Source organism: Camelus bactrianus, chromosome 22, assembly GCF_048773025.1.
Source record: "Camelus bactrianus isolate YW-2024 breed Bactrian camel chromosome 22, ASM4877302v1, whole genome shotgun sequence".
Classification (NCBI taxonomy): domain Eukaryota; kingdom Metazoa; phylum Chordata; class Mammalia; order Artiodactyla; family Camelidae; genus Camelus; species Camelus bactrianus.
The window spans coordinates 29,579,215-29,599,084 of NC_133560.1; the positions used below are offsets into that span (position 1 = coordinate 29,579,215).

Sequence of the window (19,870 nt, forward strand, 5' to 3'; positions counted from 1 at the left end):
AGGGCGAGACACAGGAGATCGCGGAGGAACCCCCTTCCTTCACTGACCGCGGGACGCCCGTCCTCTTAAACTGACGGTTTAGCCTTCTCTTCGCTCAGCCCTTCAGAGGCCCAATGCCGTGAACTGGCAGCACCTGGCCCACGGCAGGTTCTCAGTAAAGGTTGACTGAATGGCGGAACCACTGAGCTTTTATAGAGCGCCGCGTGTGTGCAGGTATGTGAGCGCCTGCGCAGTTAGCCCTTAAAAGCGTGCTTAGCACACAGTAGGCGCTTAAGAAGCACCTAGGGTTGTCATGTCAGCACCCCCGGACCCTCCTGGCTGCCCCTTCCTCTGCTCCCCCCAAAACTTCCCCCAAAATGACACACTCGTCCGCAGGGGTGGGAGGTGCCTTTATTCCGCCGAGCCCTCGAGGTACATGAAGAGCAAACTGCCTCCTGCCGCCTCTTTCCCCTCCACAGACTGGGGCCTGCTTACACCTCGCAGAGCCAGGCTCAGGCGGGAGTGAAAGTGAAGCCCGTTTCCACTCTCCCCGCCTTCCCTGACCTATAGAGGAATGAGGTCACTGCTACTTCTGGGGGACCCAGGCCTGGAGGGGCAGGAGAGGCGGTTGGAGCCACAGGGGCCAAAACTATGTTACCCCTTGGTGGGGGAGGGGCTCTGATCTCCGCGGAGCCGCCGGACTCCGTGAGCTGCGGGGACCGGGGCCTAGGAAGGCCGCCCTGGAGGCAGACTAGGGATGACGGATTTGGTGGGCGGGGTGAGCTTCTGGAGTCCCACCTGGGGCTTGGGGGAAAGGGCTGGTTTCTGAGGGACCGCGGGGGCCTGTGGCTGTGGGGCCAGCCGGGAAGCTGATGGACTTTGGCCCGGGCCAGTATCAGCCTGGGTTCCTTGTACCAGATCATGAGTCTGGGGCTGAGGGCAAGAGACTTTGCTCAGAGCTGGAGCTGGGGCTCTGGGTGGTGGTCCTGGGTGTTGAGGTCGGGCTGGGGGAGCAAGGTCTGGCTGGGTTCTGGGGTCAAGGCTAGGGGTCTGTGGGTGGATCCCATTTCTAGAACTGATCTGGATTCTTGAGCTGGCCTGGCTTCTGGAGCTGGATTGGGTTTCAGAAGCAGATTCAGTTCTGGAGCCAAGGGGGACTCCAGAGCTGGGCTGTGTTCTTAAACTGGTCTGGGTTTCAGAGCTGGGCTGAACCCTGGGACTGAACTGGGTTCTGGAGCTAAGCTGGGCTCCAGAGATGGGCTGAATTCTTGCACTGTTCTGGGTCTCAGAGCTGAACTGTGTTCCAGAACTGGTCTGGGTTCTGGAGCTGGGCTGGGTTCCAAAAACAGGCTGGGTTCTGGAACTCAGGTGCACTCCAGAGCTGGGCTGAGTTCTTGAACTCGTCTGGGTTTCAGAGCTGGGTTGAGTCTTGGAGCTGGACTGAATTCTTGGATTGCTCTGTATTCTGGAGCTGAGTTGGTTTCCAGAAGTGGTCTGGGTTCCCGAACTGAGATGGGCTTCAGAGCTGGGCTGAATTCTTGTTCCAGTCTGGGTCCCAGAGCTGCACTGTGTCTCAGAGCTGAGCTGGATTCCAGAACTGGTCTGGGTTCTGGAGCTGAGTTGGGTTCCAGAGCTGGGCTGTATTTTTGAACTGGTCTGGGTTTCAGAGCTGGGTTGAGTCTCCGAGCTGAACTGAGTCCTGGAGCTAGACTGGGTTCTGGAGCTGAGCTGGGCTCCACAGCTGGGCTGAATTCTTGATCTTGTCTGAGTCCCAGAGCTGGACTGGACTTTAGAGATGAGCTGAGTTCCAGAGCTGGTCTGCTTCTCAGAGTCCAGCTCAACACCAGAGCTGCCTTGGATTGTGGCCTGGAATTGATATTGAGAACATGGCAGGGTTTCCGAGATGAGCTGAGTCCCAGAGGTTTGCTGAGCCCCTGGGTGGGGCTGGGTCCTGGAGCTGGGCCTGCTCTCGGAGCTCGACAGAGCTGTGGAGCTTAAGTCTGTTGCTGCATTGGTCTGGGTCCCACGACTTGGCTGGATTCCAGGCTTTAGCTGGATTATGGAACTCAGCTGGGTCTCAGCAATTGACTGTGTTTTAGAGCTAAATGGGCTTTCAGAGCCAGTCTGTGCTCTAGAGCTGTGCTGAGTTCTGGAGCTGGGCGGGGTGGCTGAGCTGCACTGAACTCTGGAAATCGGCCTCGCCTCACAGTCTGTCTGGGTCCCGGAGCTAGATGGCATTCTAGAGCTGCTCTGTGTTCTGCAGTGAGCACAGGGCTCAGTGTCAGACTGAACTCTGGAGGAGGCTCCCCCTCCAGAGACGGTTGGGGGTCCAGAGCTTGTCTGAATCCTGGAGCTGGGCCTGCTTGTTGCACTAGGCTGGAGTTTAGAGCTGGGCTCAGCCTCTGAGCTGGACTCATCACTGGAGCTGGACTGGGCCCCAGGATTGGGGTGAGTACTTGAGTGCAACTGGGTTTTAGAGCCAGGCTGGAGCCTGGACCTGGACTGGGCTGCAGCATGCATCTGGTTTCCTGAGCTGGTCTGAGTTCGTGAATAGGGTTGGGTTTGGGAACCCTCTTTGAATCCTGAGCTGGCATGGCTTCTGGAGCTGGGCTGCTTTTTGAGTCTCACCTGGGTTCCAGAACCAAGTGGCGTTCCTGAGCTAGAGCAGGTGTCCAGGTACGGCTGTGTCGTGGTGCTGTCATGCATTCCAGAGTCGGGTCGAGTTTTAAGGCAGGGCTTGGTCATAGAGCTTCCAGAATTAGGATTCATTTCACAGCTAAACTGGGTCTTAAAACTTGTCTGAGTTCCAAAACTTGACTTCATGTCAGAGCTCAGCTTTTCCTCAGAGCTGTCCTGGATTCTAGAAGAAAACTGGGTTCTAGAACTGGGCTGTGTTCTGGAGCTGGGCTGGGCCTCAGAACTGGATGGGGTTCTAGTGATGAACTGGGCCTCTGAGCTATCCTGGGGTCTAGAGCAGGGCTTGACCTCAGAGCTGAGCTGGATTCTAGAGCAGGGCTGGGTCTCAGATGTGGGCTGGACTCTGGAACAGGGCTGCACTTTGGGAACTGGCTGGGAGGGCTGGGGCAGGGGGCTGGGCTGTGGGCTGGGGCTGCGCCCAGCCACGGGGCAGACTAGCCACAGGCCTCCCTGGCCTCGCCGATGGCGGCCCACACCTCCACCACAAACTCGTCCGGAAAGGCGAACTCGCCCAAGACAGAGTCTAAATGGCGCGCAAACTCCTGGACGCTCGCTGTCTCCTTGGATGTCTCCACCATGGTGGATGCTGCAGGCCAAGATGAGGGGAAGTGGGCGAGGGTGCTTCCCAGAGGGCCCCGCCTTCCCCGAGGGCCCCTGCCTCCTCCCATGGACCGTCCTCCCCCCAGGGTCCACCCGGCTTACCCTGGCCCCTTACCCAGCTCTGGGTCCCGAATGCCCATGTAACTCTCCAGCAGGTCATCCACCCTCCGAGATGCCTCCTCTTCAAATTCACTGGGCTGGGGGTGTAGGGAGCATATCAGAGGGTCAGAAGCCTTGGATTCCTTCAGCCCAGCACCCCACTCCTCAGGGGACAGCGGATTGTGACCCACATGAGTCAGTGCTTCTGGTCCCACCATTGCTGCCCTGCCTGACAGGGGCCCGTTCTGTAGGTAGGGAAACTGAGGCCGGGCCAAGGAGAGGGTCTTACCCAAGGTCCTGCTGAGTCGGTGGCAGAGCTCTGGGTGCAAGAGCCCGCGGAGACGACCCCCTCCCTTCACTCACCATTTCCTCCACGGCGGCGGCCCCGCCAGCACGAAGCCGCAGGGTCGCCCTCCCGCTGCTGACTTTTGCCTCTGTGGGGCATTTGCTGCTGCGGCTCCTCTGGCCAATCATATCTGGAGGGGACAGAACAGGGGGATGCATATGTCTGGGCAGACCCACAGCTTCCCAAGCACTCAGAAGCTACCCACTAAGCCTTTCTAGAACCTTCCTACCCTTCAAAGACCTTTTTATGTCTGTGGGTGAATCTTTAGAGATCCTGCTTAAGAATCCTTTCTTCCCTCAAGTTTCCCTCCTCCTCTTAAAGTGACTTTCCCTAGAAGAGAGTGCTTAAGATGCTCCTTGTGGCCAGAAGGTCAGTCTAGAAAGCTGCTTGCTCTAGAATCAGCTCTTCCTAACCCAGGCACCTCAGAGTTCGCGATCGTGCTCCAGGGCAGATCTAGGACCCCGTCCTGTTCCACTCTCCTGGGGCCTCCCTCCAGGTGGGCCAGGGCACTTCTAGGGTACCTCTTGTTCATTTTCTTTTGTTTTTTTGTGGGGGGAGTAGGTTTATTTATTTATTTTTAGAGGAGGCTCAGGGGATTGAACCCAGGACCTTGTGCATGCTAAGCATGTGCTCAACCACTGAGCTACACCCTCCCCCCAAGCACCTCTTGTTCTGGAACAGTGTGCTACTCGAAGGGCCAGTCCATCATGGGATAAGAAGGCTGCGCCAGAATGGAAATCAGCATCCTGCTTCTTTCCTTGAGAAAGTCTACCCTTGGGAAAAAATTGTCTGCTGAACTAAGTAGGATGATCTACATTCTAGAGTGAAGTTCTCGATCGGGTGGGGGGTGATTTTGCCTTCCAGGTGCCATTGACAATACTTTGTTGGTTGTTACAATTTGGAGGCGACACTGGCATCTGTTGGATTGAAGCCAAGGATGCTACTCAATGCCCTACGGTGCCCAGAATGGCCCCCACAGCAAAGACTCATCCCAACCCAAGTGTCAATCGTGTGGAGGTTGAGAACCCCTCTTCTTGGGCAAACCCCTTACCTCATCCCTGGACCAGTCACAGGCTTCTCTTTGAAAAGCATCATTCTAGAACTCCCTTTGACATCTGTTCCCTAGAACTCTCCATAGCCTCAAAGCAGAACTTTAAACACTCTGAGCTAAGTTCCAAAGTAGATCCAGATACCTCCTCATCCTTTCCAGATCTTTCCAAGACTCCCCCAACCCCTATGCCTGAACTGACTCAGTAACAATCCAGAAATGACCTACCTGTTCCTTACACAGTGCCAGATGCTCCCTGTCATCTAGAACCTTCCATCTAGACCCCTCCCCCCCAACCTTCGCTGCCCCCTGCCTCCAGAGGACCCACTTCTGGAAGAGCTCCCCACCCCCAGCCTGCCCCTTGGGTCCCAGGTGGCCCTCACCAAAGGCCCTCTTGGGCTGCACCAGGCGCAGGGTGAAGGGTTGGGACTTGGGCAGCTCGCGGAGCATCTTGGCCACCTCGTAGTGGCGGCAGCCGACAATGGAGTGGTCATTGATGGCCTCGATGCTGTCGCCCACGCACACCGCCTCGATCCGGTTGATGATGCTGCCTTCCTTGATCCTCTGCAGGGACCCAGAGTCACTCACAGGGCCACCCCTGCCACCCCACTCCAGTCCCCAGGCCTGACCAGAAGGGGACATGGGCTGGCCGCAGGTCACCGGGCACCCAGGAAGCCACCCGCCCCCTCGGGCACCTTGATGAAGGCGTAGCCGGCCCCGTTGTCCGTGATGGTTAGTCCCAGGGCATCCTCGGTCTTAGTGACCTCCACCTCCTTGGTCTCGCCACGCACGTGGGCAAAGATAAAGTCCTCCAGCCCTATCTGGCCGCCCAGGAGTTTCTGCATGTCCACTTTGTGGCTGTTTAGGGTGCAGAATAAGATCTGTCCCGAGGGGAGGAGGGAGCCCAAAATTAACGACAGAACTCATCCCCCACTGTCTGTGCAAAACAAGCAAGGGATGGACTCGAGGACCTTATAGGGAAACCGAGGCACAAATAGGCATGAAACTGGCCGTGTCATCCCCCACCAGGATCCCCAGTCATGTGTAGTGGCAGGGTATGGGGTTGGGGACAAGGAGGCTGGGACCCGAAGAATAGGGAGGAGGGTTAGAAGGAGGCTGTGAGCCGGAGGACACCCCATTTTCCATCCCCCAGACTTCCACTTTTAAACTTTTGGTTCCCTGACGCCCCCAGACCATCTGTTTCAGGCTGTTCTAAATCTGCTGGCGCCCCCTGAGGGCTATGAGGCGCACCTACAGCCTAGCCCCCGACCCCCAAGACCTTTGACTTCTCACCTGGAAGGGGGCTGCCTGGAACCCCAGCCCTGAGCCGCCCCTGGAACCAGAGGAGCTTCCCTGAGGGCTGGGATCTGCTCCTAGCTGCATCAGCCCGGTGGCTTCCGGGACGACCTAGGCATCCACTGACTCTAAGACCCGCTCATCTTTTGAGCAGGGTGTGCAGAGGGAGTTCCTGGGGCATGGGCACCCCGGGGTCCCAGAGGTGCGTCTCTGAGAGCGAGTCCCATCCATCCGAAGATGGGGCATCTTGGGTCCCAGTCCTAGGGTCCAAGCTCCACCTCTACTCCGGGTCAGGCGGTGTGCCTCGGGCACTGGGGGTCCAGGGACCTCACCTCAGTGGGAGCGATCCCAAAGGCCTCGGCGATCTTGGCATAGAGCTCGCGGACGTTGGTGAAGCCTTCGATCTTGCCCGTGGGGCTGCCGTGTGCCAGCTGCGTGCGGAAGACGAGGCGCGGGCGGGCGCGGGGGGCGGCCTGGGTGGGGGTCGCGGCCGGGGGCTCCGCGGGCGAGGGCGGGGGCGCGGGCAGGCGTGGGTCCTCGGCCTCCTGGGTCTCACGGGCCGCTGCGCTCTCCATGGCAGGAGGAGCTCGGCCACCAGGGCCGCCGGATCCTCCGCTTCCTGCAGCCTCCCCTCCCCCGGCTCAGGGCGCGACAGCCGAGACGCCCGGGTAAGGGGATCCAGGAACCGGAGCCTCCCGGGAAGGCGACACCGCGGGATGTTGAGGCGGGGTGGGGTGGGGCGAGCACCAGGTGTATGGGCCTTGCCAGGGCCAGCTGTGCTCTCTTAGGGGAGCAGCGGGGGGCGGGGGAGGGGATAAGGGCCACGAATAAGAATGGGGACAGCTATCTGTGCCCAAGTGTTCACTTTCTGTTGGGCACACTCATTTAATCCTTGCAATAACCCTAGGAGGTGGGGAGGACGGTTTCTCTGGTGTAAGCTGAGCCACACTGTGTACATCCTCTGCCCACAGCCCTCCAGGGCTCCCACCTTCTTTCAGGTACAAAACCTGAGTCCTCCCAGCAGCCCTCAAGGGCCTGGACAACCTGCCTCATTTCTTCCCTGCCCTCCTCCCTCTCTCCTTCCTCCACTCTGCTCCAGCTGCAGGAGCCCAGCCTCCTTGATGTTTATTCAACACACCGGGCCTCAGGAACTTTGCACAGGCTGTGCCCCTATACCTGAAAAGACTCCCAGGTCTCCAAGTGGTTCACTCCCTCACCTCCTTCAGCTCAAATATCACCTCCTCTCACCACCTCCAAATCTCTCTTCCTGGCATTTTTTCTTCCTCTGACATAGCAGATATTTCATTGATTCATCTTGCGTTTCCTGCCTCCCCAACTGGAATGTCAGCTCCAGGAGGGCAAGAGTTCTGGTCTTTTTTTTTTAACCCCTGCTGTATCCCAGTCCCCAGTGCCTGGCACTCAGTGGGCACATCAGGTTACAGATGAAAAGAGAGGCTCTGGGTACCAGGAGGCATCTGCAGGATCCCCTGGGAACACAGCATCTAGGCATCCACCAACGGGAATGCTGGCTCAATAAACAGCAGTGGAATGCCGTATAGCAGCTCAAAAGAGGAGCCTCCTGCCTTGGAAAAATTTCAGAAACCAAGCATCGATGGAAGAAGGCAAGTTGCAGAAGGCTTCGGACTATGTAAAAAAATGTACGTAAAGTTTAAAAACCTGCAAAAAGCTATACCCTTATGTGCTACAACGTGGATAAGCCTGGAAAATGTGATGCTCATTGAAAGAAGCCAGACACAAAGGCCACATAGCGTGTGATTCCATTTATACAAAGTGTCCACAACAGGCAAATTCATAGAGACAAAGTGGTTCGAGATTGCTGGTGGGGGAGGGGAGGATGGGGAGCGCCTGCTAACGGGGATAGGGGTTGTTTGGGGGACTGATGAAAATGTTCTGGAATTAGGTTGTGCTGATGATTGCACAACTTGGTGACTATACTAGAAACCTCAGAATTGTACACTTTAAAACTTTAAAAAAATGAACGAAAAAAGAAAACACCCGTCAAAATGGTACTCTTGTAGGAAGACACCCTTATGTGCTCAAAGTATGTAAAGACCTGCCCAGGAGTGGTGAACTTCAAATCTGGGATGAGGGGGTGGTAGGAGAGACAGCACATCTGGGTGGGGGAATGTGACCATATCCAGTTGTGCTCGTCTCCCGGGGCCACCATGGCGAAGTACCACAAACCGGGTGGCTTCAAACAGCAGAAATGTATTCTCTCGCAGCTCTGGAGCCTGGAAATCAGTTTGTCAGCAAGACCAAGGTGGGTCTGAGGCCCTGGGTGGAATCCTTCCCGTGCCTCCTGCCTTCTGGTGCTTTGCAGCCTCCTGCTTTGCTCCGGCATCTGCATCTCTTGTCACGTGGCTTCCTTCTCTTTTTGTCTGTGTCCAAACCTCTATCCTCTTATAAGGACACCAGTCCTATTGGATTAGAGGCCCACCCTAGTCCAGGATGACCTCATCTTGACTAATTATCTCTTCTATTTCCAAATAAGGTCGCATTCTGAGGTTCTGGGGTGAGGGCTTTGACATTTTCTTTTGAGAGGACAAAATTCAACCTACAACACCAGCGTTTGTCAAGCAGGTCTCCAGAATTTTTAGAATGACTCAAATATTCCATTAAAGGCTGAAGTCTCTGAGAGGGTTCCCCGATAAGTTAAGCATAGAATCACCATCTGACCCAGTTCTGCTCCTGGATATTTACCAAGAGGAATTGAGAGCAGGTGTTCAAACAAAAAGCTGTACATGTGTATTCCCAACAGCACAATGCACAACAGCCAAAAGATGGAAACAACCCAAATGTGCATTGATGGTTGATGGATGAACAAAGTGTGGTCCATCTGTACAATGGAATATTACTCAGCTAGAAAAAGGAGTGAAGCACCGACTTGCTACAACGTGGATGGACCTTGAGGACATGATGCTCAGAGAGAGAAGCCAGACACAAAAGGACACACAGTGTGTGATTCCATTTATAAGAAACATCCAGAACATGTAAATCCAGAGACAGAAAGTGGATCAGTGGTTGCCAGCGGGTAGGGAGGGTGGACCTGGGACCCCTAACAGGGGCTTCTAGCCCATTCCCCTTCAAAAAAAAAAAAAAAAAACCACACTCACAAGCTTGAAATTCAAATTCCACTTTTTAAGTTTTTTATTTAACAAGTCCGATTGAGCAGTGGCAAAGGGGCCGCCTCCACGAGGGTCCCTCAGCTGGATGAGGGTGGGGTGGACAGTAGGTCGGTACCAGCCCCCCTCCCCATTGTGTGGTGCAGGAATGGAAGAGAAACGGGTAAGGGCCCTGCCGGGAGTGTGAGTGGCCCCGCAGGGTGCCTGCCCATGTGGGCGCTTGTGGTGACACCTGCCAGGAGTCCCAGTGTGTCAGGTGTAGGTTTTCTCCACCCTGGGTCTTGGGGCTGGTATGTAACTCTCCCCACACCAGGTGTGTGACTTGCTGTGGGACTCCTCCTGTCCTGGCTTACACTGCCCACACGTGGTGTTCCCATGTCCCTGTAGTGTGAGGTGAGCAGGCCTCGCTGGGCCCCAGGGTTCAATGTGTGCTGTGTATGGTGGGTGATTTTTCTGGGCTGGGGTGCTGGGGATATTGAAAGCTAGAGGGGTGCTGTAGAAACCTAATTTTAGGGGGACTGTAGCCCCCAAGGTGCAGGATCGGGCCTGGCCCCAAAGAACGGACCCCCCCCCACCCCTCTGCTACTGGGCGGGGCTGGGGGAGGGGCGGAGACTGGAGCTTGGTCTTCTTTGGACCCGTGGGGCGGCCAACACTCTCATAGATGCTCACTGTGACAGAAGAGAGGAGATTCGCGATGGGGGATCTCCGACACCTCTCAGCCCTCACCCTCACCCTGGGTACCCTAGAGGCCGCCCTCCTCTGTGCCTTCAGATGCTAGGGCAGGGGCCCTGGAGTTGATTCCACCTAATCTGGGCAGGTGGCAGCCACCCAGAAAAACCCAGCAAGAAGCTTCGGGGGAAATTCCGGTCTCCAGGGACCAAGACTGTGCTGCTAGATCCCACCCAGCAGCATTTAATATAGTACCAGCCTCATCAGCGCCCCCCAGCGGCTCTGTCATTAGCCACCTGCATCAAACCAGCCCCACCTGGTAGATCCCACATGGGCAGGGGCCTCGGAATAAGATCCGGCAGCTGAATCCCACTCTGCTGCGCCCAGAGACCCCAGAAACCCCGCTAGAGGGCTAAAGCCAGTCGTTCTTGCCAGGTCCCGCCGGAGCAGGTCTAGCTTTAGCAGCCCCCACGCAACGCAGCCCCACTTGGGGTAAAAAAGCGATCCCGGGGCGCAGACCTGGCCGGGCACACACCTGGCAACCTGGGCCAGGATCTCCTTGATGCGGACGATGAGCTTCTCGTGCTGGACGGGGTCGCGCTCGATAGCGCCGTGTAGCCGGGCCATGTAGAAGTCCAGGGTGCTGAGTGTCGGAGTCTCGCCAGTGCCTGGGGAGGCGAGGGACCGGTCAGCCAAGCCCAGCGGGGGAGTCACCGTGGTGGGGGCTCCACGGAAGCAAAGGTCAGAGGGTGGGGGTCTGTAAGGGTGGGACCCTGGGGAGGGGGCCACTGGCGCAGGTGAGTGGGGTTGGGTGGGGGCGGTCAGGGAGTCTGGACCTGGGGAAGTCAAGGTCAGCTGTGGGCAAAGGTCAGAAGATGAAAGTTGGAGAGAGGGGGGTTTGACGGGGGCGAGTGGGGGAAGGTAAGTTAGCTTAGGTCTAGGTCTGACAAGGCCAGAAGCTGAAGGCGGGTACAGGGGAAGGGGTTAGAGGCGGGGCGCAAGGGCCAGTGTGGGCGGGGCTGGCGCGGGCAGAGTTCAAAGAAGGCGGGGCAGGAGGGGCTCGGGTTATTTGGGGGCTGGGATCCTCAGGGGCGCGGCGGTTGGGGCAAGGAGGTGTGGGCTTGTGCGAGAAGGCAGGGACCAGGCGGATAGGGGATCCCCGAGCGGGATCAGAAAGAGCGGGGCTCGCGGTAGCCTGGGCGGGGCCTGAGGTAGTCAAGGGCGGAGTTAGCGGGGCGGGCGGGCGGGCGGGCGGACGGCTGGGGGCGGGGCCTCCGCACCTGGCACCGGCAGCGAGGCGAAGCTGGCAGTGAGTGCTTGGCGCACGGCCTGGAGCTGCTGTTGCAGCGCCAGCGTCCGTCGCTCCTCCAGCGCCAGCTCCTGCTCCAGGCGCTCGCGCGCGCTGCTCATGCTCTGCGTGTGCCTCTGCAGCACCGCGTTCTGCTCCTCGAACGCCACGTTCATCTTCCGCAGGCGCCGCAGCTCCGCCTCCCGCGCTGCAGGCGGGGTGCCGGGTCAGAGCCTGGAGCTTGCTTCCCCGCCTTCCCTCTGCCAGGCCTTTGCCAGAGCTGTGCGCCCGCGCCAGGCCTTCCGTCACTGCTCTGCCTCTAGCTCACACCTCAGCTCCCTGGGCTACGGGAGGGGGCGGGCAGGAAGGCACCCCCTGTGGGGCTCTGTTGACCCAGCCTGTTTCCCGACACCTGCTCCCCCAAGAACCCCTGGTCAGTGCTCACCTTTGTTTTGGTCCAAGAACTCTTCAGTGAAGATGGGGACGTCGAAGGTGGAGAAGCCGTCACAGTCCCCACCCTGGGACGACAGGACAAAGTGGCAATTTTGGGGGGACTGAGGGGCAACCAAACCCCCTCTGGGACATCCCCTAAGCTTGGGAGGGTCTCCTCAGGCGACCTGGATCAGAGTCCGTGTAACAGCCTTCCCACTGTGTGGCTGCCTGGCTTCTGCTTGCACACATCTGGACCAGGGGTTCACTTCATTCCATAAGCTTTGGTCCTGGCTCACCCAGGGGTCTAAATACCTCCAGACCTTTCTCGCCCAGGTGTTCTCCTTGGAGGAGGAGAGCTTACCTTGTGTCCATTCAAAAGGGTATTCATGAGCCCAGAGCCGGAGTCCTCTGGTGGGGGAGGGAGGAGGGCAGGGTCAGCCTCCCAGGTCTCCTCTGACCCCATGCTTCGCTTTGCACGTGCTGTTTCCCCAGCCTGGAACACCATCATTCCCCTCCCCTAATCAACCCTGCTCATCTTGGGTCAGGGTCCCCACCTGGGCCCCCCCAATGTCTGTGTGTACCCCATCTCAGGGCCGATCAAGCCCTCTTCACTTGCAACTGTCTGGTTATGTGTGTCTCATTCCCAGGGGACCATGAGAGCCCCACGGAGAGGGTGGTCGTTCTGCCTGGGTCACCTGCCTCAGAGCAGCTACTCAGCTGCCTGGGGGCTAGGGCTCTTCGCACCTTTCTTGATCTTCTTTTCCTGTATCTTCTCCGTGCACATCTTGTAGGCTTCTGACTGCTGGTACGCCCTCAGCTCCTTCATGTACTGCTGCTTCTCCCGTTCGGCCTCATCCAGGTACCGCTGGCGGAAGCAGCAAGAGAAGGCTTGGCCCAGCCCAGTGCAAGCAAGGCCTCGAAGGCCAAGACCCCATCTCCATCATTCAGCTCATGGTGGTGAGCCTTCCCACAGCTCCCTACTGCCTTCCAAACAAAACCCCGCCCTTCAGGCTGCTGCTCAGGCCACCTCCCAGCTCCCTGACCTCACCTACCTCACCCCAATTCCAGCCTTTATAAACCACTCTCTGGTGTCTGAGTGTCTGCATGCCCCCACCTCCAGGCCAGACTCATTTTGCATGTTAAAATCCCACGTAGAGGGTACAAGCTGGTGGTGCTTTTTGTTGTTTCCTTGATGTTTTTGCAGTTCTGAATTAATTACCAGGACTTGAAAATCTGAAGGTTTCCAAGAAAAATCCAGCCCCATCCCTACTTTTTTTAGTATAACGTTAAGTTTTACGTCTACTCCTGCCTATTGCAACCTTCCCCTCCCTTCAACAAGCTGGAGAGAGCTAATGGGTGGTCAATTCTCCAAACGGAAGGAGGACCCTCCACATCCAGTCCTTTGGGGTAAATGGCTGCGTGTGGGTGTCTGAGTGGATGGTGGGGAGGTCAGTGGTCCCAGGCCGTCCCCACCTGCTTCTCCGCTGGCTGCAGCTTGCTCCACTCAGCGCCCAGCATCTTGGTGATCTCGGGAAAGGGCAGGTCCGGGTGGCGCGTGCGGATCTGCTCGCGCCGCTCGTTCAGGAAGCGCACGTAGCCGGTGACCGGTGCCTTTGGTCCATTTGGCAGGATCTTCTTCCGCTTCTTGCCCTTGGGCCAGCCGCGCTTCTTCACGGGCTGCAGAACCCAGCCGCGCCATTGGGAAGGGCCTGGGGGCTGGGGCGGGGCCCAGAGGGAAAGGGGAAGGGTCTCTGGAAGACTTGGGCGGGGCCTATCGGGAGGTAGGACCCAGAAGTCCTGGAGATACGGCCAGGTAAGGGTTCAAGATTGGGAGAGTGGGGTTAGGGGAACCCTGGCCAGGGGTGAAGGGATCAGAAGTACTTGGGACAGAGGATCAGCCCAGGAATGAGGCTGCCGTGTGTTGTGGGCGTGGCCTCTGGTGTGGTCGTGGCTTCGGTGAAGGAAATCCCTGCGCAGTGGGCGGAGATGGCATTCGGTGGTGGGTGGGCGAGGCCTGGACTTAGAATGGCAGGAGAGCTCTTGGGGGCGTGGTACCTGGCACAGGGTGGGGTCTCAGCCTCGGAAGGGAAATCTGGACTGTGGGCGGAGCCACAGAGAATTCAAATCGAATTCCGGGCGGAGCTTCAAAGCTCGGGGCCCTCTCCCACCACAGTGCAGGGACTCTCACCTCTTCCTCGTGCGACCCCTTCTCTCCGGCCCGAGGGACCTCTCCGCGCTCTTGTTTGACAGCCACCACGAAGCCCCCATGCTGTCCTGGAGCCTTGCCGCTCGCCGGCCTGGAGCCACGGGAAGGCAGGGTCACCCGGACTCCCCACCCCCGACGGCGGAGCTGGCAGTGAAGGGCCGGAGTCCTCAGAGGAGCGGCCCAAGGGGGTCAGGATCCGGGGGTCAAGATAGGAGCACTAGGGGGAGCCACGGGACGCCAGGCTCATACCCCCGCGACGGCGGCCCTGGCAGCGAGGGGCCTGAGTTCTGAGAACAAGGGTCTGAGGGGGTCAGGATCTGGGGGTCTGGACAGGAGAACTAGCGAGGAGCAGTAAGGGACCCCTGAAAGGGATTTAGCCCGGAGGCTTGGGGGAAGAAACCCGTGGGGACCCGAGGGGGAGGGCCTGCCTCAGGTTGGGGAAGCCAAAACCCTGGGGGGGGCGAGGGTCGAGGAGCTCGAACGGGGCCGGGGGCCTAGGCTGAAGCCCCCAGTGGGCTGGGGGGAGGGGTGTCGCACTCACGCGGCGGCCGCGCCGGGCTGCTTGGGGCCGTGGGACATGGCCGCTCCCGGCCACACCTGGAACGCAGACGCGCGGCCGAGTGAGGGTCGCCCGAGCGTCGAAGTGGGGGACTGGCTGGGAAGTCCCGGAATGCCGGGCCCGGGGCGCCTAGGGGGGCCGGATCCGGGGGCGGGGAGGCCCTCGAGGGCGGGCGCCCCAGGGATCCTTTGTTGGGCGATCGCCCCCCAGAAGGCCCGGGTCCGCGCCTCCCCGGCCCGGGAGGGACCCTGCCCCAGTCCCGGGACCCCCGCGCCCCCGCCCCCTGGCAGGGCCCCGAGTTCTGCGGCTGTTTTCACCTCCAAAGAAACTTTCCCGGACCTCTCTGCTGCTGCGACGCTCCAACCAACCGCCGGGAGCCCGCCCCTGCCGTCCGCTCCGCCCCGCCCCGCCCCCGGCATGCTAATGACGGCTCGGCGAGAGCTCGGATTGGGTGTGCCCTTCCCCTGGGGCGTGACCATGCAGATAAAGGTAGGCGCGCCCGCCGGTGATTGGCTGGGGAGTCCGCTGAGCCGCGTGGGAGGTGAGAAGAGAGGGCTGCAGGCGGTGCGTCAAGTTCGGCTGCGCTCGGCCGCTCTCGGGACCAATCAGGATGTTTTGAGGCATCGTCAGGCGGAGCCTCTTAAAGGGCTAGTAGGCGCGACGCAGACTCCTCCTCCTCAGATGAAGGCAAGACTCCCCGCCCCTGCCGGATCCCGAGACCCGGTAGGGCCGAGTCGGGCCCCGCCCTAGTTGCCATGGGGACGGCGGCAGGTTGCTAGGGAAGAGGTTAAGATCTTTCGGAGCAGGCCCTTGCACCATGGCAAGGTGGGTTCAGTTCTTAGCATGCCTTGGGGAAGTTTCCCATTTATTGACTGGATTTAGAGCCCCGGAAGTCCCCGCCATGTCCCGCCCTGCTCTGAGCCCGGGGCTCCTGGATGCAGGGGATACCCTCCTTCCTGTGCGGGGGCCTAGGCTTTCCCTTCTGTGCAATGGAGACTTTGTACGATGTCCAGGACCTGAAGGCTGGGATGCTGCGAAGCTGAGACCCGGAGCTGGGCCACCAGCATTTGGGAAAATGTGGTGGGAACAGGAAGGCTGCAAGGACCTCGTGAATGTGGAGGGCAAGAAACCGCTGTCCTAGGATCTTGGGGAGACCCAGGCAGCAGCCTGGACTTCTCACAGCCTGGACTGGGGTTGCCTCTGCTCCCAGGATGCTAGTTGTGGTGACTGGGTGCTCACGATGGCCCATAGACCCTAAACAATCTGCCCACATCAACTTCCTTGCACTCTCCCCCTCACTCTACACCTGCGACCTCAATATGTCCATTTCATTTATTCCCACCTCTGGGCCTTTGCACTCGCTCTTCCCTTCACCTAGAGAGCCCTTACCCCAGATTAAATGTCCCCCTTTTCAGTGAGGCTTTCCCAGGCTTGTACCCCACCCTATACACTCTGTCTCATCTTTTCTTCCCATGTTCCTTTCCTTCATTTGAGCTGCCTGTTTGTTCAGTGCTGTATTCCTGGTACCTGGAAGAGTGCCCATGTTTTCAATACATATTCGTTGAATAAACAAATAAATGAATCATGTAAATTTCTAACAGGCAGGTGCAGCTACTTTGGAAGTCTGGCAGTTCCTCAAAAGTTAAAAAAAAAAATGGAGCTACTATGTGATCCATCCATTGCACTCTTAAGGATACGCCCAAGAGAATTAAAAACACACATCCACACAGAAACTTGTACATGAATGTTCACAGCAACATGATTCACAATAGTGAAAAAGTGGAAACAACCCAAATGTCTATCAGTTGATTAACAGATAAACAATGTGATCCATCCAATAGAACTTCATTGGCCATAAAAGGGAGTAAATTGCTGATTCATGCTCTGACGGGGATAAGCCTTGAAAACATTAGGCTCAGCGAAAGACATCAGTCACAACAGACCGCACAGCGTATGATGCCATCTATATGAAATGTCCAGAACAGGCAACTGCAGAGAGACAGGAAGTAGATTAGTGGTTGCCTGGGGCTGGAGACTCGGTGGGGAGGGGCAATGGGGAGTGACTGCTAATGGGCAAGGGGTTTCTTTTTGGGTGATCAAAATATTCTAAAAATTAGACTGTGGTGATGGTTGCGTAAGTCTTAAAAAATACTAAAAACTATGGAATCGTACCCTTTGAATGGGTACTGTCATATGGTATGTGAGTTGAATCTTAAGCCTGTTTTCCTAAGAAGCAGCTTGGGGCTGAGGAAGATGAGTCTGCCCTGGAATCTTGACGGATCCAGATTCCAGACTTTGCTCTGTTGCTTCATCAGCTGTGTGACTTTCCATTCTCCCTTGCCTCTCTGCTGTGTTAAAAACAGTCTAGGTGAGACTTCCAAGCTAGAGGACAGCGGAAGACCCGCCCTCCAAGCCCCGCCTCTTTGGCTTGATTGACAAGGATGGTGTTGGCATAGAAACTGTCCTTCCTCTCCCAAGGTATTCCAACAGGAATTCCTCCTGTGCATCAAAATAAATGAAATGTTTTGAGGTTTCTTTTGAAAACAGTTCGGAGCTCGTTGGCATCAAGATAAATGCCTTGCTGTCTGGATATTTTCTAGAAAAGCAAAGTATCTTTACTCCAAACTTCATTGTATTCAGTCCAATTCATGCAATCCAGATACACCCCCCCCAACAAGCAACAGAAAAGAAGCAGCATTTATGCTATTTGACTTTACATCCTTCATACATTTATCTAAAAGCAGATCCATTTGCCCCCCAAATTATAAATAGGTTTTTCTTAGCAACAAATTTCTCTCAAGCCCTAACTCTCAGTAAAACCAATATCTAGCTGACGTCGTATAATTTCATGCTAGTTTCTTTGCATTCATTTCCGTGCTTCATTTGGAAATTGTTATAGCATGAAACCAGGAAGAGTATCCCAGTATGTAGTCCTAGAAACACAAAACCCACTGAGGGTGGCTTCGACCGCTTTGCTTGGGAAATTAATTTCATTACACAAATGATATGTAAATTCACTTCTTTGTACAAAATTAGAGTCAGGTATGAAGATCACCATACCTCCACCATAGTCTCCAACATCAGCTTGCTCCATTTCTTACTAAAACTTTTCCTGCACACACACCCACCCACACACACACACACACACAGTCTCCTAGGGCCTCAGGAACAAAGCACCACAAACTGGGTGGCTTAAACACCAGAAATATATTGTCTCACACTTCTGGGGGCCAGAAGTCCGAGATCAAGGGCTTGGCCAGGACTGGTTCCTTCTGGGAGAATCTGTGCTGTGCTCCCTGCACTTTCCCAGGGGGTCCCTGGCAATCTGTGGCGTTCCTTGAGTTGTAGAAGCCTCCTGGAATCTCTGCTTTCATGTTCCTGTGATGTTTCCTGGGTGTGTGTGTCTGTGCCCACATTTTCCCTTTTTATAAAGTCACTAGTCATGTTGTCCCAGGGACCAGCCTGCTCTGGGGTGACTCATCTTGACTCAATCTTAACTTGTTACATCTGCAACGACCCCATCTCCAAATAAGGTCACATTCTGAGGTTCTGGCTAGGACGTCCACCTAGGAATATTGGGGGTACATAATAGAAAGCACAACACGCGTGCACACACGTGCGTATGTACAAACGTATTCCTCTAAGGGATGTGAGCTCACATCTTGCTTTTGGTGATCACACGCCATCACGCTGTACACATCCACCAGCAAACTCCTCCTGTGGTTCCTTCCTCCCAGTGGCTTTATGTGTGAAGCCCAGAGCAGTGCCTCCTTCCCTCTGCCGCGGGTAACATTTCACAGCGGGACTACAGCACCGCCTGTGTAACGAGCCCACCCACTCCCAATGGTCCTTCGCCACGTTACTCTATTGCAGCCCCCGCTTCAAATGTCCCCGACCTGCTGTCTGAGGGCCCCGGACCGCTTTTCTAGGGCAAATAGGGAGATGAAATTGCTAGGGTGTGCTGCCTCCCATTTACATTTTAATAAATAATTTATTTATTTTTATGGGAGGTCCTGGGGATTGAACCAAGGACCTCACACTAAGCACACGCTTTCACCACTGAGCTGTAGTCCCATCCCCACACCCCGAATTAATAGTTTTAATGCTTATTTGCCAACATGGGGTGGTTCAACTTCTCTCCACCCGCCCTCCCCCACCAGGAAGGATCAGGGTGTGGTCGGTGCTCCCAGGAGATCCCAGCCTTTCCTCAGGCTTTTTTACAGAGTTATTTAATACAGGGGATTGCTTTTCATGGGCATTGAAGGGCTGGGAGGGCAAAAGGGAAACACAGAAGTCACAGCTGCCGAGAGGAAGGGGTGTGAGGACAGGGGTCTCAGACCACTGAGGAGGGGGCACCTCCCACTGCTGCTGGACCCTCAAAAGCTCAAGGAGGCAGTGCTGAGCCCCAGCTGTGTGACTTGGGCCACCTATCCAAATTCTCTGTGCCTCAGTTTGCCTCTCTATGAAGTGGGATAATAACCATGTCTACTTTCACGAATTCGTTGGAAAGATTTAATGAGTTTAATTCACACACAGTGCTTGGGTCGAGACCTGGAGGGTCAGTGCTACAAAGCATTGGCTAGTCTTGTCCATAAGGAATCAGGCCCCTGTTACAGAGGATTTTCTAGAGCAGTTGTTCCAACACGGGGGTGGGGGCAATTTGGTCTCCCCAGAGGACTGATGTCTAGAGACATTTCTAGTTGTCATGACTGAAGGCGGGTGTTGTTCCTGGCACCCCCTGGGTGGAGGCCAGAGATGCTGCATTGCCCAGGACAGCACCCACCGCAAAGAGCCATCTGGTGCCAACTGTCAATAATGCCCAGTTAGGGAGGCCCCTTTCTAGGGACTGAGAAGCCCTTCACCTGCCTGATCTCCCTAAGGCTTCGCAGCAACTCTACTTAGTGGTGCTACTCTTGCCTCACTTCACAGAAAAACTGAGGCCCAGTGGCTTGCACGAAACTGCCTGGGTTCTGTCTTAACCGCAGGCACCCCACGGCTACCCTGAGATCTAAGGCAACTTTTTCTGAGCCTCAGAACCCTCCTCTCTGCGCCCTGTCAGTGCCCCCATCCTGACCAGAGCAGAGAGAAAAATCAAAGCAAGCACCTTGCCTGGGGCTGGACAGGGGCCACCGGGACATCTGATCTCTGGCGTCTAGGGTGGCTGGGGATGCGCTGGGAACATCAAAGTTTGTCCGGATCTCTCCTGACCACAAGCTGGGGTCTGTCTGTAGGTCTGTCCTCCCCTGAGGGCTGGGCATTTATCTTTCCTTCCTGATAGCCCTCCCCCAGGACAGGGCCTTCTTTGATGTTCCAGGCAAATCCGACACCCCTCTTTTATTCAGGGCACCTAAGCCCTTCACTCATGTCCCAACCCATGCAGCTGAGGCATAAACTGTCCCCACCCGCACGCCCACCTCTGCCTCCACAGGCTTTTTATCTGGCCCTCTACCCTTCTCAGAACTCTACTGTGGCTCCCCGGTGACCTGAGGGCAAAGTCCCAACTCCTC

General features: G+C 56.6%; 2 protein-coding genes across 9 annotated transcripts; both read right to left on the minus strand.

Annotated features, from left to right (window-relative positions):
• Window positions 1-374: 374 nt before the first annotated feature.
• On the minus strand, window positions 375-6,745 carry GIPC3 (GIPC PDZ domain containing family member 3). 5 transcript variants are annotated; one of them, XM_074351132.1, is made up of 7 exons: window positions 6,398-6,738; window positions 5,465-5,650; window positions 5,153-5,333; window positions 3,739-3,851; window positions 3,379-3,473; window positions 2,608-3,262; window positions 375-1,845 (listed from the first exon to the last, which is right to left on the minus strand). In XM_074351132.1, the coding sequence occupies exons 1-7, from the start codon at window positions 6,638-6,640 to the stop codon at window positions 706-708; spliced, it is 2,613 nt and encodes an 870-aa protein (XP_074207233.1). In that variant the 5' UTR covers window positions 6,641-6,738; the 3' UTR covers window positions 375-705. The 5 variants fall into 5 exon arrangements, with proteins under 5 accessions (XP_074207233.1, XP_074207230.1, XP_074207231.1 ...); XM_074351129.1 differs by having other exon boundaries at window positions 375-3,262; window positions 6,398-6,737; XM_010966700.3 differs by lacking the exon at window positions 375-1,845 and having other exon boundaries at window positions 2,973-3,262; window positions 3,392-3,473; window positions 6,398-6,745.
• A 2,970-nt stretch (window positions 6,746-9,715) lies between these two features.
• HMG20B (high mobility group 20B) lies at window positions 9,716-14,782 on the minus strand. 4 transcript variants are annotated; one of them, XM_074351134.1, is made up of 10 exons: window positions 14,681-14,781; window positions 14,346-14,401; window positions 13,787-13,895; window positions 13,072-13,314; window positions 12,343-12,463; window positions 11,960-12,006; window positions 11,612-11,684; window positions 11,159-11,374; window positions 10,414-10,546; window positions 9,716-9,877 (listed from the first exon to the last, which is right to left on the minus strand). In XM_074351134.1, exons 2-10 carry the CDS (start codon window positions 14,381-14,383, stop codon window positions 9,865-9,867), a joined length of 993 nt encoding a protein of 330 aa, XP_074207235.1. In that variant the 5' UTR covers window positions 14,384-14,401; window positions 14,681-14,781; the 3' UTR covers window positions 9,716-9,864. The 4 variants fall into 4 exon arrangements, with proteins under 4 accessions (XP_074207235.1, XP_074207236.1, XP_074207234.1 ...); XM_074351135.1 differs by having other exon boundaries at window positions 9,739-9,877; window positions 10,398-10,546; window positions 13,072-13,275; XM_074351133.1 differs by having other exon boundaries at window positions 9,739-9,877; window positions 10,398-10,546.
• Between the last annotated feature and the right edge of the window lie 5,088 nt (window positions 14,783-19,870).